At 40.9% G+C, this 15,561-nt stretch overlaps 1 protein-coding gene across 2 annotated transcripts in view; it reads right to left on the bottom strand.

Annotated features, from left to right (window-relative positions):
* Positions 1 to 15,561, bottom strand: part of PHF20 (PHD finger protein 20) — a 106,870-nt gene that overhangs the window by 68,060 nt on the left and 23,249 nt on the right. For both annotated transcript variants that reach the window (XM_084888638.1, XM_084888639.1), the window contains exon 2: positions 14,611 to 14,725. In XM_084888638.1, coding sequence (XP_084744764.1) covers positions 14,611 to 14,693 — 83 coding nt within the window. In that variant the 5' untranslated portion in view covers positions 14,694 to 14,725. The remainder of the gene's footprint in view (positions 1 to 14,610; positions 14,726 to 15,561) is intronic.

The following is a 15,561-nucleotide window of genomic DNA, read 5'->3' as shown; positions in this document are numbered from 1 at the left end:
GTTATTTGTCATCCCACACACCAAATGCACCAAGAGGTTGCCGGTTCAACTCCTGGTCAGGACATATGACTGGGTTGCAGGCTCCACTGGCATACAGAAGGCAGCCAATTAATGTTTCTTTCTCTCCCCTTCTCTCTTCCTCTCTCTAAAATCAATAAAACATTAAAAACAAAAAGACAATTGGCAATCAAGGTCATGGAGACTGTGGGTTTAGAGGCAACATATAGTGGCCAGGACTAAAGCTCCAGTGCAAGACCTCTCAGACTTTCTTTTAATACATATCATCAGGCCCAGCCAGCATGGTTCAGTGGTTGTGTGTGAACCTATGAACCAGGAAGTCATGGTTCAATTCCCAGTCGATCAGGGTAAATGGCCAGGTTGTGGGCTTGATCCCCAGTGTAGGGGTGCAGGAGGCAGCCAACCGAAGATTTTCTCTCTCACCCTCTCCCATCCTCTTTGAAATCAATAAAAATATATTTATTTAAAAAATCATAAAATGCAGATTCTAATTCTGTAGGTGAAGCTAGGGCCTAAGATATTTAAACCAAGCTCCCAGGTGATGCTGATGTGCTAGTCTGTAGTAGCAAGGGGCTAATGTCTAGTCACTAGCTTCCTTGGTCGGTCAAGCAGCAGTGTGGAAGGTTGGCAGTAGCATTAGTAACTTCCTGACGACCAGATCACAGTGGTGGGTCCCTCAGACTGATAATTTAAGGGAGCCTCCTTAGATCCTTAGACCCTGCTCCTCCAACCCAACAATTTATAAGTACCCAATTTCTTGTGTTAATCCCTTTTGTAGCTAAAGTACCCAGAGTGGTTTCTGTTTCCAGCATTTAAACCTGATGGATACAGGGGAGGAATTGGGTATGTGAGGGGCAAAAGTGAGAGGGAGCCTTTTTGTAGTATGTCTTTTAATACTTTTTCATTTTTCAACCATATAAATGTATTACTCATTCCAAAAATAAATAAATGGTTAAAAATAAAAATAGAAAATACTGCATGCAATTGTTCTCTTATATAATCAGACTAGGGACCCAGTGCATGAAAATTCCTGCAGAGAGCAGGGGGGGGATCCCCTTAGCCCGACCTGTACCCTCTCCAATCTGGGAACCCTCAGGGAAGCCCTCTCCAATCCTGTCTGTCTTTGCAATCATATGAGTGAATTGTCTGAGACCCCAACCCAGTTTGGTTTAGTGCTCACAGAATAAGAGAGGTCTTTTTTTTCCCTCTTTGCCCCATTGGTGGAGATTTCCTAGAAGTTGAAGGATATCTTCACTTTAGTTTTTCCTCGACACTGTGACTTTACTTATATCTCTCCCCTTTGCTTTTCCTCCATCCCCCACCCGCAACAGTAACTCGCTCCAGGCTCACTTTGCTCTAGTGTCTAGGAGATTCAGCAATGCATCTGCCACCAAAACTATGATTCCCAGCATTCCTGGTGCTCCCCGTGTCCTTGGTTTCCACTTCAGGTCCAGGGGCTGCAAAAACCAAGTGGACTGAGAGCTCCAGCAGCCCCCAGGCTGGGCTAACAGGACCAGAAACTCCAGTGGTATCCCCAGGACCCCAGCCGCTCAGCACCAGTGCATGGCTGGCCACAGGCTCAAAGCAGGCAGAGTTCGGGGATACCTGCCACATCACCCTGGCAACACAGAGAGTGAGTGGACATTTCCCTCCCCCCGCCCCCACACTCAGCTCCTGTGCACATAGGCCCTGAGCAGCCAGGAGGCAGGAACGCCCATGTCACCACTACAGTGATGCTGTGCCCCTGGCTGCTCTACAAGTGCACACGTGCACCCTGCCCACAGGCCCACCATCTTTGTTGGGTTAATTTGCATACTTACTCCTGATTGGCTGTGTGCATCACAGTGGTACGGTCAATTTACATATTTGTCCATTATTACAAATGCTATTCTAGGTTGAGAAAATTTAAATTCTACCAATATTTTCTCCCTGCAACTTGGATTTGCATCATTTCCTTTCCTGTATCTAGCATCGCTGAACTAATAAGTGCTACCTAAGTGAATAGGCCTGCTGCTTGTATCTATATGCTATGTCCTCTTCAATATTACACTAGTATCTTTTAAAGCAGTTTGCTTGATGTTAATCTATTACAGCAGGCTGCAGGTACTGGGCATTCAATGTGTTCAGCATAAGAATGCTACTCTTCCTATTCTTCCCCAAGGTCACATGTCCTGTCAATTCTCCAATCCCAAGACTCTCAAACTCCAGTTACCATTTCAATTTCAGTCACTACCCAAGTTTAGGCCCCCATCACTTCATGTGGGTATTTCTCACACAGGACTAAAAGGACATACTTTTCAAAATTCCTAATGGTACTATACATATAATTAGTTGCTCAAGAAATATTAACAAAAGGAGTTAAACAGCTCTGAAACTAGTCTCCCTACTCCAATCCAACTGACATAAAGTTGCTGTCTTGACAGCAGAAAGGCTAATTGTAAGATCTGATGAACTGAGTAGTACAATTGTGGGAGACAAAAGAGGTTTCCTCTCTAGTAAAATAGGGAGAAGAATATGGATATCTCAATTATATTTCTCCTTCTCTATTTAGTCTACCAAAGACGAGTAAGCCTCCATAAAACAACACAACCTGCCTATTCAAATCCCCTTTCTTTAATGGTTTACTATTACAGGTCTTTGGACCAATGCATAAAATTAATTGGTGGGTCTAGTTTCTTTCTTTCTTCCTTTTTTTTTTTTTTTTTGCATGTATCTGTCCAATTTTTCCCAATATCGTGGACTACTGGATCTTTGCCATAATCCTATGAGGACTTAAGAAGTCATTGTCTGCCGAAACCGGTTTGGCTCAATGGATAGAGCATCGGTCTGCGGATTGAAAGGTCCCAGGTTCAATTCCGGTCAAGGGCATGTACATTGGTTGCGGGCACATCCCCAGTAGGGAGTGTGCAAGAGGCAGCTAATCGATGATTCTCTCTCATCGATGTTTCTAACTCTCTATCCCTCTCGCCTCTTCTCTGTAAAAAATCAATAAAATATATATTTAAAAAAAAAAAAAAAAGAAGTCATTGTCACTGAAGCCATTTTACATTTGTGGAAATGGAGACTCAAATAGAGTAATACCCAAGATCAGTATCCAAACCTGATTCTAAACCCAGGGAAGAGCTTTCTACTCTTAATTTGACTTCACAGGTAAATATCCTTATAAGTGATGCACATCCACCCAGGTGTATTTTATCTTAACCACCTTATAGTGTACTTAGTGGCCAGCCCAGAATTTGCATAAACTTCCCCCTATGGGTTGGACACTCAGGCTGCTTCCAGATTTTTTTCCTATATAAATAGTTTTTCTGCAAACATATGACAGAAATTACAGTGTGCCTCCATTCCTGGTTTCAGAGCACACAGCAAAAGCAAAAAGGCTTCTATGCACAAAAATAACATTCTAAGCCATCCCTAGCCTTTATTGGAGAGGGGATAGGGATGAAAGTTGTTTTAATGACAAACAAAGGGCTAACTATTAAGCTGCAGAAAAACTGTGCTGTTCTGGATGTCTTAACTCTTTCCTTATTCCTTCACCACTTCCATTAATCCACATCTGACACTTCTAACTCAGGAAATGTCTTGAATTCATTTCTCCTCTTTACCACAATCATTTCTCACCAATAACTGACAGTCCCATCAGGCAACCTCTGTATCCCTCTGTTAGTACCGGCAATGGGTGTGAGATAGAGACACACAATAAATACTTGGTGTCGAAGAAACAAAGTTGGCGGCATAGGTAAACACCTGAAATTTTTGCCTCGCACAACCACTTCAAAACTACAACTAAAAGACAAAATGGAGATCATCCAGAATCACAGGAAGGCTGGCTGAGTGGAAATTCTACAACTAGAAGAGAAAAGCACACTGAGACACAGAAGAGTTGTGGAAGTAAAGTGCAGAAGTATGAAGGCGTGCCAGAAAGAACTGGCAACTGAGTACGCAGTTGTCTTTCTCAATCATGAGGGAGACACAAGCTCCCAACTGCTCTGAACTCCAGTTCCAGGTGAGACTATGGGAACTCAGACTAATATGGAGAGAAACTGGATGGTCTGGTATCTTTCAGAACTCAAGGGTGGCTTTCTCTCAGAGGTGCTTACAGGGATTACCACGGGACACTGAGACCCAGGGGCCTTTTAGGGCAGGACTGAGGATCAACCATTGCTGTTTGCTCCACCCTATGGATTCCCTGAGACCCTGCCCCACCCAATTTACAACCCCACCCAAGCTGTGCACAGAAGCTTTTGCATATGAATGGCTTGGCCCTTTGAATTCTAAAATTACCAACAAACTGCAGCTGGGTCAGAGAGACCCAGAATATCCAAAAGAAGGCCCAAGGCCCCACAGCAGCTTGCACTGCTTCACAGCTGGTCCTCATCTAGGCACCTCCAAAACCCAAACAAAGAAGAGGAATCTGCAGATCTCTCCATATCTCCTGCTGGGTGGCCTCAGGCAGAGGCTAAATTAGCACCTCCTTAGAGATCCAAGAGCCAATGGTCAAAGTGAGACCATCCAGATTACATTACAACTCCTCAGATCCATAAGGGACACACTCAGGGGGCAGACTTAATGAGTGCCAAAACCCCACTGAAGCAAGTCTTGCCCCATAAAGGTGTCTCCAGCACAGAAGTTCTCCCATCATAGACACAGCTGATTTTCCCAGCCAACTAGCCTGGAGGACAATTCCTCCCAGTGATACTAACAATCAAGGCTTAACTACAACAAGACTGTGCACACAGCCCACAAAGGGGTGCACCAAGAGTGTCCACCTCAGGTACCCTATAGGACCCCTAGCACACAAAGCCACTCTATCAACACAGGGAAGCAGCCAAAGAACAGTTCACAAATGACAGAAATGGAGGAAAGCAAATTACTGGATATAGAATTCAAAACCACCGTTATAAGGTTTTACAAGAATTTTCTAGCCGGGACCGGTTTGGCTCAATGGATAGAGCGTCGGCTTGGGGACTGAAGGGTCCCGGGTTCAATTCTGGTCAAGGGCATGTACCTTGGTTGCGGGCATATCCCCGGTAGGGGGTGTGCAAGAGGCAGCTGATCGATGACTCTCTCTCATCGATGTTTCTAACTCTCTATCTCTCTCCCTTCCTCTCTGTATAAAATCAATAAAATATATTTAAAAAAAAAAAAAGAATTTTCTAGAAACCCCCGATAAATTTAGTGAGACCCTGGAGCACATGTGTCAAACACAAGGCCCGCGGGCCAAATCCAGCCCGCCAGGCCTTGCAATGTGGCCCGCACCGCGCTGTCATCACTGCACTCCGCTGTCAGTTTATGACATTGTCAGTTTATGACTGTTCAGTAAACCATTCGGCCCGCGATTTAGGCTGGATTTTAGATTTTGGCCCCTTCTCTGATTGAGTTCGACACCCCTACCCTGGAGGATATGAAAAAGGACCAATTAGCCGAATCCGGTTTGGCTCAATAGATGGAGTGTCGGCTTGGGGACCGAAGGGTCCCGGGTTCAATTCCGGTCAAGGGCATGTACCTTGGTTGTGGGCATATCCCCAGTAGGGGGTGGGCAAGAGGCAGCTGATCCATGACTCTCTCATCGATGTTTCTAACTCTCTATCTCTCTCCCTTCCTTTCTATACAAAATCAATAAAATATATTTAAAAAAAAATAAAGAAAAGAAAAGAAAAAGGACCAATTAGAAATAAGCATACACTGCTGAAATAAAGAATAATATACAGAGATCCAACAGCAGACTATAAGATCCGAAGAATCAAGTCAAAGATTTGAAATACAAAGACGCGAACAACACCCAACCAGAAAAGCAAAAAGAAAAAAGAATCCAAAAATATGAAGATAGTGTAAGGAGCCTCTGGGACAACTTCAAGCGTACCAACATCAGAATTGTGGGGGTGCCAGAAAAATAGAGAGAGTAAGATATTGAAAACCTATTTGAAGAAATAATGACAGAAAACTTCCCCCACCTGGTGAAAGAAATACTTACAAGTCCAGGAAGCACACAGAGCCACAAACAAAAGGAATCCAAAGAGGATCACACCAAGATACACATAAAATGCCAAGGGCAAAAGACAAAGAGAGAATCTTGAAAGCAGCAAGAGAAAAACAGTTAGTTACCTACAAGGGAGTACCCATATGATTGTCAGGTGATTTCTCAACAGAAACTATGCAGGCCAGAAGGGAGTGGCAAAAAATATTCAAAGTGATGAATAGCAAGAACCTACAATCAAGATTACTCTACCCAGAAAAGCTATCATTCAGAATTGAAGGTGAGATAAAGAGCTTCACAGATAAGAAAAAGCTAAAGGAGTTTCATCACCAAACCAGTATTATATGAAATTCTGAAGGGTATTCTTTAAGAAGAGGAAGAAGAAAAAGTTAAATATAAAAATTATGAACAACAAATACATATCTATCAACAAAGGAATCTAAAAATCAAGTGAATAAAAAATCTGATGAACAGAATAAACTGGTGAATATAATAGAATCAGGGGCATAGAAAGAGAGTGCTCAGCCACCGATAGGCCTCTGGGCCCCGGGCGAGGAGCGGACAGGCCCCACAGAGAGCTACTGGCACATGGATTCGTGCACAGGGCTATTAGTCTATTATAATGGCCAAAATTCAAAATACTGATAATACCAAATACTGGTGAGAAGGTGCAGCAACTGGAAATCACATTCATAGATGGTGTGAATGCAAAATGGTAGACCACTTTGAAAGACAGTTTAGCAATTTCTTATAGAACTAAACATACTTTTACCATAGGATTCAGCAATCACATTGCTTAGTACCGTATTTTTCGGACCATAAGACGCACTTTTTTCCCCCCAGAAGTGGGGGGAAAAAGTCCCTGCGTCTTATGGTCCAAATATAGCCTACACATATACTGTAAAAAAAAAAGTTTTTTTACTTGCCCGGCTCTGTGTGGTCTCTGTGTGCTTGCCCGGCTCTAAAATGGTTCTAAATGCTGCTGTTTACTTTACAGGGTTGATTACATGTGTTTATGACTGTGATGTTGGGTTTTAATGCACATAAAATATTTTAGGACACTATCTGTTTCAGAATCTTTTTTTCTTCATTTCCCTTCTCTAAAAACTGGTGCGTCTTATGGTCCGAAAAATATGGCATTTACCCAACTGAGTTGAAAACTTATGTCCACATAAAAACCTGCACACAGATGTTTGTAGCAGCTTTATTCCTAGTTACCAAAACTTGGAAGCAACCAAATGTCTTTCAGTAGGTGAACAGATAAACAGTGATGTATGAGACAATAAAAAATTATTTAGGACTAAAAAGAAATGAGCTATCAAGCCATGAAAAGACATGAAGAAATCTTAAATGAATAGTACTATATGAAAGAAGCAAACCAAAAAGGCTACCTACTGTATGTATGTCCAATTAGATGACATTATGGAAAAGGCAAAAATATAAAGATAGTAAAAACATCAGTGATAGCCAGAGGTTAGGGAAAGAAGAGGCAAATCACAGAGAAACTTTAGGGCAGTGAAACTATTCTGTACATATAGTGAATACATGTCTTTATACATTTATCAAAACCCATAGAATATACACCAAAAGTGAACCCTAATGTAAACTATGGATTTTGGATGATGATGACATCTCAATGTAGGTTCATTGATTATAACAAAGGAACCGCTTTGGTGAAGGATGTTGATAGTGGGGAAGGCTATATATGTGTGAGGGCAAGGGATGGGAATTCTATTTTCTGCTCAGTTTTACTGTGAACCTAAAGCTGCTCTTCAACATAAGATTTTTTTCTTTTAATCCCATATACTCACTGCCAACTCCCAAATTTCTATCTCTAATGCAGAGCTCATGAATGCTTGACTCAGTCATTCAACCATCTGCTGCTCAACATCTCTACTTAATTATCTAAACGAAATCCCATACTGCCCAGCCGCGTGGCTCAATGATTAAGCATCAATTTATGAACCAGGAAGTCATGGTTCGACTCCCTGTTAGGGCATGTGCCCAGGTTGCTGGCTCGAAACAGCCTATCAGTGATTCTCTCTCATCAATGATGTTTCTTCCTCTCTCTCCCTCTCCCTTTCTCTCTGAAATCAATAAAAATAACCTTAAAAAAATAAAAGGAATTCTATATTTAATATATGCAAAATTAGGCTGCTAATTTTCCCATTACTAGTAGGAAATAGTAATTCTTCTAGTACTTAGATCAAAAGCCCCTGGAATCATCCTTGACTCTTCTCTGTCTCTCACAACATCAGTAAGTCTGTCAACTGCATCTTCAAATAAATACCCATACTCTGATCACTCTTCATCATCTCTACCACTGATTTTTAGTTTAATCCACCTTTAATTTGGACTACAAAGATTCCTTATTATACTCCCTATTTCCGCCCATACCTGCCTACAGCATATTCCATACACAATAACCACAACCATTTTAGTAACTGAAATCAGATCATGTCATTTCCCTGTTTAAAATCTTTCATGACTTACTATTACATTTAAAATGAAGTCCAAACCTTTTATTACAGCCAATTTGGCTTCTCCTAACATTTATGGACTCCTCTCCTATCTCTAACCCCAAACTCCTTACTCTCCTATTTCTTAAACATACCTAGCATTCTGTGCCTTGCTGTCTCTGCTTGAAATTTTCTTTCCCTAACCTGGATCACTCCCTCACTTCTCCTTGTCAGACACACCATCCTTAAATACCCTCTATATTTAAAAAAAGAAAAGAAAAAAACCACTCCTCATACACACAGTGTCACTATCTACTTACCAGTACTTATTCCTCTCACAACCTAACCTTACAGGTATTAATCTGTTTGTTTATAATCTACCTACCTCCACTGAAATATCAGCTCCTAAAGAACAGAGTCTATGTCTATATTAACCACTACTCTATCTCTAGCATCTAGCACTGAATGAATGACTTGGCATCAAGTCATCTTTGTAAAGCCTGCTGAAATTCCCACATGTGAAATTAATTGTTCTTCCCTTGGATATTTACATGTGTAAATATCACCTCATGATATAATTACTTTCTGGGACTTTATTCTCCATCCTGGGTATAGAACACAGCATGGGCTCAAAAGCCAGATTACCTGAATTTAAATCTCAAACCCACTAATAATTAGTTGGGCAACTTACTTAACTATTCTGTGCCTCTGTTTCCTAATATATAAATTGGTAATAATAAAAGTACCACCTCATAGTGTTGTGAGAATTAAATGGGGTTTAATACGTAAAGCCTTTAGATGCCTGGCACAGAGTAAATCACTAACTGTGAGCTATTATTACTACAAACATAAGCATGGGACTATATGATTAACAGTCCTTGCCTGGCAATGCTAAAAGCCAAAGCCAAATACCCCACTGGCCTCTAGATTTTTCTTCATTTCCATAGTGCCTAGCACTATGCCTGACGCACAGCAGATACTCATGTATGTGGAGAGCTCAGAAATAAAAGACTGGAGGAAAAAGATGATATAAGAAATGAAAAAATATGAGCCAGGAACTCAAACTTGATCAGTGCAAATAATCCTAATGAAAAAGAAATAGAAAAGAAAGCTAAGGACATTATGAAACAGATTTAAAAATCCCTTTGAAATAGAAAGCGATTATGATCAACTTAAAAGGAAACAAAGTAGTGGAAATGTACCAAAGTGTCAGGAAAGCAAAAGACAAAAGGAGCTTTTTTCATTACTATGTTCAGATCAACAGGGAAGCCCAGGCTTACTGTTCAGGGCAGACAGTGTGCTCCTGACAGATGGCAGGAAGGAGGCAAAGAAGGCCCCAGAACAAGCAGCTTCCATTCTATTCATCAAGCATCATTAATAGGAAACTGTAGCTTCTCACATGCTAGACAGTGCACCTACAGAACCCTGGAGATAAAGAGTGCAGTCAGGGCCGAAACCGGTTTGGCTCAGTGGTAGAGCATCCGTCTGCGGACTGAAAGGTCCCAGGTTCAATTCCGGTCAAGGGCATGTACATTGGTTGTGGGCATATCCCCAGTAGGGGGTATGCAAGACGTTTCTAGCTCTCTATCCTTCTCCCTTCTTCTCTGTAAAAAAATCAATAAAATATATTTTTAAAAAAAAAAAAAAAAAAAAAAAAAGAGTGCAGGCAGGATTACTCTGCCTATAGAATAAGAAGAGGACATATAGAAAGTTCCCCCCAAAGTGGTAGGTCCAAAATTAGAGGACAGATTCTTATCACTATCCACAGTCTGTTTGGTGAGATAAACTATTTTGAGAACTAATGATCTCCATGGAAAATCCAAATTTATATATTACAAACTCCCAAATTTATATATTACAATCTCCCTATATATTACAAACTCCCTTTCATTTACATGAAATGCTAAAGAGTATTCTTTAAGAAGAGAAGAAAAAAGTAAACATAAAAATTATGAACAACAAAAAGACATCAAATACATACCTACCAACAAGTGAATCTAAAAATCAAGTGAATAAAAAGTCTGAAGAACAGAATGGACTTGTGAATATAATAGAATCAGAGACATAGAAAGGGAGTGGACTGACAATTCTCAGGGGGAAGGGGGTCTGAGGGGTGTGGGATGAGGTTAGACAAAGATCTTACACCTATGGATGAAGACAGTGGCAGGAGGTAAAGGCATTGGGTGGGGTGGGGAATCAGGTAGAGCAGAGCTATGGGGAATTCTTTAAGAACAGAAATTATTGTATACACTTTCTATACAATTCCTTAGATGTATAACAGTGATTTATAAATAGCAGAATTTAAATAAAACTTAGAGGAGAAAAAAATACACCTATCACATCCTTATCAAGTGGCTAGTACCTTGATTGCAGTTGTAACACCTCTAAACCAATCACCATCTCTGTGCCTTCTCCACACTTCTCCTAGCCAATGGTTAAGTAGAAATAATAAGACAAGACTTTCTGGGAGACAATACTCTTGACAACTTTGGGTTTGAAAAGAGTGTTTAAGGGTAAAATAGGCAGGTTTTAGGAAATTTAAGGAATTAAGGAGTCCATAAAAAAAAAAAAAACAGAGGGCTACAGAACTTCAGAAGATATATTTCCATAGAATAAGGGAGCTGAGAGCCGCAGAAGGTATATATTTACAAAATAAAGGGAAGGAAGCCCCTCATTCAGAGAGGGTAGAGGAAAGCCCAAAGGGAATAGAAAAATAATAAAAGAGAAAAGGAGAACCTCACATACCTCACATGAGGTGTGAGCTCTGAAGTTGCTATAGTGACCAAATCAGAGGGATTGACCAATCAGAGGTGGGATGTCAGGGCAAAAAGAACTGCCTTTATAAACCGTGCAAAAAAGGGACTCTCTCCCCCTCCCGACGTGGGAGTCTGTGCCTGTTTCTGAATAAATTTCCATATTTCATTATAACACCTTTTGTCCGTGGTTTCATTCTTGACTCCACTGGACAAGGATCTGAGAATCATCCTGCCCAGAGGAACATCACGCCTTCCAGTTCAATTATTGCATTTCAGCTTGAGGACTCTCCTAATCTCCTTTGACAAAATTTTCTGAGAATTGCACTGCTATCTAAAACTTCCTACCTTCCTTCTCTCTTCTCCACAGGGGTCAGGCTAAGCAAGGCAGTCTGATAGCTCTCCCAGCCTCTTCACTTCACTCCCATTTCCTCCTATAGATGGTTCCCAAATAAATCAATTGCATAGTTTCTTGGGAGAATCCAATCTAACAGATTAGCCCTCACTAAGCATGCATTCTTGTGGGGAAGACAGATAAACAAGTACAAAAAAAAATCAAATAAACTAATTTATAAACTGGAAAAGGTATATAGCATGAGATAATTCTTTGAAGTGTTCTATCTCCTATTAGTATTGATGCTTATACCAATCTACATATGCTTATATGAATCTACATATGATGTACACACTTAAAACTCGTGTGTACAACAAAAAAAGGGGGAATGTTACTATATGTATATTAAAAATGATGTTAAATGTAGCCCTGGCCAGTGTGGCTCAGTTAGTTGAGCATCATCCCATGTACTCAGAGGTCCTCAGTTAGATTCCCAATCAGGGCACATACCAGGATTTGGACCTCCATGCCAGTGGAGGGTCGCAGAAGGCAGCCCATCAATGCTTCTCTCTCACTCTCTCTCTCTCTCTCTCTCCTTCTCTCTCTCCCTCTCCACTCCTCTCTCTTTCTAAAACATATAAAAACATATTTTAAAAATAAATAAATAAAAATATGTAGCTTCTGTGCCCCATATTGAACCCAGAAATCTGTTTTTATTTTATTTTTATTTTTTTATATATATATTTTATTGATTTTTTACAGAGAGGAAGGGAGAGAGATAGAGAGCTAGAAACATCAATGAGAGAGAAACATCGACCAGCTGCCTTTTGCACACCCCCTACCGGAGATGTGCCCGCAACCAATGTACATGCCCTTGACCGGAATCGAACCCGGGACCTTTTAGTCCGCAGACCGACGCTCTACCGCTGAGCCAAACCGGTTTCGGACAGAAATCTGTTTTTAAAAAAGTAGAGCTTAGAGGACATGGATAGTGATTGAGCATTGACCTATGAACCAGGAGGTCATGGGTTAGATTTCCCGCTGGGGCACATGCCCGGGCTGCAGCTCAGTCCGCAGTGTGGGGTGTGCAGGAGGCAGCGGATGGATGATTCTCTCTCATCATTGATGCTTCTGTCTCTCTCCCTCTCCCTTCTCTCTGAAATCAATAAAAATATATGTTTTTTAAAAAGTAGAAATAAAATTATACTGCAAAAGTATTAAAAAGAAACTCACATTATTTACCTTGAAATACTATTTAACATAAATTAAATATAAAAATTTGTTACAAATTAAATGTAATTTACCCTTAGATGCATCTTTATTTTTTTAATGCCAAGAAAATCATCAACCTCATGCAGTAGATTTGTTAGTAGTAATATTGGTATTTAACTTTGAAATTATTTTTGTGTACAACACAGAGTAAGTCAAACAGGTCAATATATTAGTGTGATTAGGAACAAAGATTTTCAATATAAAAGAAAGGCAAAAATATAAATTATAGCCTGGCATCAGTATCTCAGTGGTTGATCGTCAATCTATTAACCAGGAGGTCATGGTTCAATTCCTGGACAGGGTACATGCCCAGGTTGCCGGCTCAAATCCCCAGTGGGTAAGGGGGTGAGGGGTTGGGGAGGGGGGTGGCGCATGCTGGAGGCAGCTGATCAATGATTCTCTCTCATCATTAATGTTTCTCTCTCTCTCCCCCTTTCCCTTCCTCTCTGAAATCACTAAGAATATATATATATATGTGTGTGTGTGTGTGTGTGTGTGTGTGTGTGTGTGTGTGTATATATATATATATATATATATATATATATTTTTTTTTTTTTTTTTTTTTTTTTTTTTAAAGAGGGAGGCCCACAGAGGGAAAGCCTACACTCTTCCTTATAAAAACTCAGAAAGGATCCAGCCAGTGTGACTCAGTGGTAGGGTGCTGACCCATGCACCAAGAGGTTACAGGTTCGATTCTGCAATCAGGGGCATGTAGGAGACAGCCGATCGATGTTTCTCTCTCATCAACGTTTCCATCTTCCTCTACCTCTCCTTCCTCTCTCTCTAAAATCAATAAAAATATTATTTTTTTAATCAGCAGAGGGGGAAAAAGAGCAAATTTTCCTTTTAAAAAAATTTTTTTTTTTAACTCAGAAAGGTTTGAGTTCTGAAATCCCTACCTTCACATTCTAGGAAATTCTAGAATGTCCTCAACAACCATTGTCATTTTATACTTTATAAGGACTTTCCCTACATATCCCATAATTTGATCCTCAGATAAAACTCTGTGAGGTCAATACAACTATTACCCACAATTATAGATGAAGCTGATGCTCAAAGCAGCTAATTACCAGCCAGAGGTCAGACATCAATGACAAAGAACACAACCCCTCAGCTTCTGAATCTAATCACCCCTAAATTATGACAATTAAGTTTCAATCATACAACACACCCAGAAAACAGCAGGGGTTGTTCACAACACAAGACCTTTTCTGATCTAACCCTTTTCTTCCCTCTTCCATTCCTGGCCTTTCTCTCTTCTTCTCTTAAAGACAGGCAGCCACGAGCAAAAGAGCTACCACTATTAACTCTTCCCTTCCCGATAGCCATTCATTCCTCTTTTTCTCATAACTCTTTTCAGATGAAGAGGCAGAAAGGGTAAACAAGTATGAACAAGAGGTCACGACCCTGGCTGGGGAGCTCAGTTGGTTAGAGTGCTGTCTCATATCCCAAGGTTGCAGGTTCGACCCCTGGTCAGGGAACATACAAGAGTCAATCAATGAATGTATAAATAAGTGGAACAACAAATCAATGTTTTTCTCTCTCTCTCAAATCAATAAATTAATAGAAGAAATTAAATTTTTAAAAAACAAGAGGTAACAGAATGGTCTCCCTAACACAGGGGACCCTGCACCAAAGAGAAAGGACATTCCCATGGCTCTAGACTTATCTCCTTCCACCTTCCAAGAGTCAGGGAGCAGGAAAACACTACAGAAAAGCCCAGGCTACCCCTCGTTATCAGTGCTAGCAAAAGTCCTTTACTGAAAGGATTTAATTAACAGAAAAATGTAAAAATACCAGTTTTTTAATCGGTCCCGGGCTTCCAACTGGGCTCCCACTTCAAAGCTGATTCCTCGTCTGTTAGGTGGATGCTTTGTCATTTTCAGTCATCAACGGGGCTGCCTTTGTTCTCCTGAAAAAGCCAATTAAATATTTATGAAACTTAGGCAAAGTGTGCCAGAGTGTAGTATCACTCACTACACATAAAGGACAAACAGGCATTATTCAGAACACAAAGCTCCAGGAAACCCTGTCTGCCCCCGTTTCACTCCTTCCCTCATCCTAACACAGGTGTGCCCTCCACTGGTTCCTCCTCTTTTATGCAGCACTTTGTAATCTCTGGAACTGTGAAGAGAAAGGACTTACATATAAAAGGGCATCTCTCAGAACTCCAAGAAAGCAATTAGTTGCTCTCAGGCAACTTATTTAATTATTTAAATTTAACCACTTGCTGATACAGTCACCAAATATCTGCACAGACTATTGTATTTAGGAAAACAGTCAAGACTAAGAGACAGCCCTAGCCGGCTTGGCTCAGTGGATAGAGCGTGGGCCTGCAGACTGAAGGGTCACAGGTTTCATTCAGGTCAAGGGCATATGCCTGGGTTGCTGGCTCAATCCCCACTAGGGGGCGTGCAGGAGGCAGCCAATCAATGATTTTCTCTCATTGATGTTTCTAACTCTCCCTCTCCCTTCCTTTCTGAAATCAGTAAAAATATTAAAAAAAAAAAAAAAAGACAGAGACAAGAGTGCCTGCCCTCATGAGGCCTCAACCCATTGGAGGAGGACAAAAATGTAGCCAGAAAACAGATAAACGAACCCAGCCAGTGAGGCCCAGTGGTTGAGTCTCGACCTATGAACCAGGAAATTCCAGGTCAGAGTACATGCTCTGATTTCGGGCTCAATCCCAGGTAAGGGGCATGCAGGAGGCAGCCAATTGCTGTTTCTCTCTCTCTCTCCTTCATTGCT

Source organism: Pipistrellus hanaki (assembly GCF_964339955.1).
Source record: "Pipistrellus hanaki genome assembly, chromosome: 6".
Lineage (NCBI taxonomy): Eukaryota > Metazoa > Chordata > Mammalia > Chiroptera > Vespertilionidae > Pipistrellus > Pipistrellus hanaki.
The sequence above is the reverse complement of the archived record's forward strand: the minus strand, read 5'-3'. Positions and strand labels throughout refer to the sequence as shown.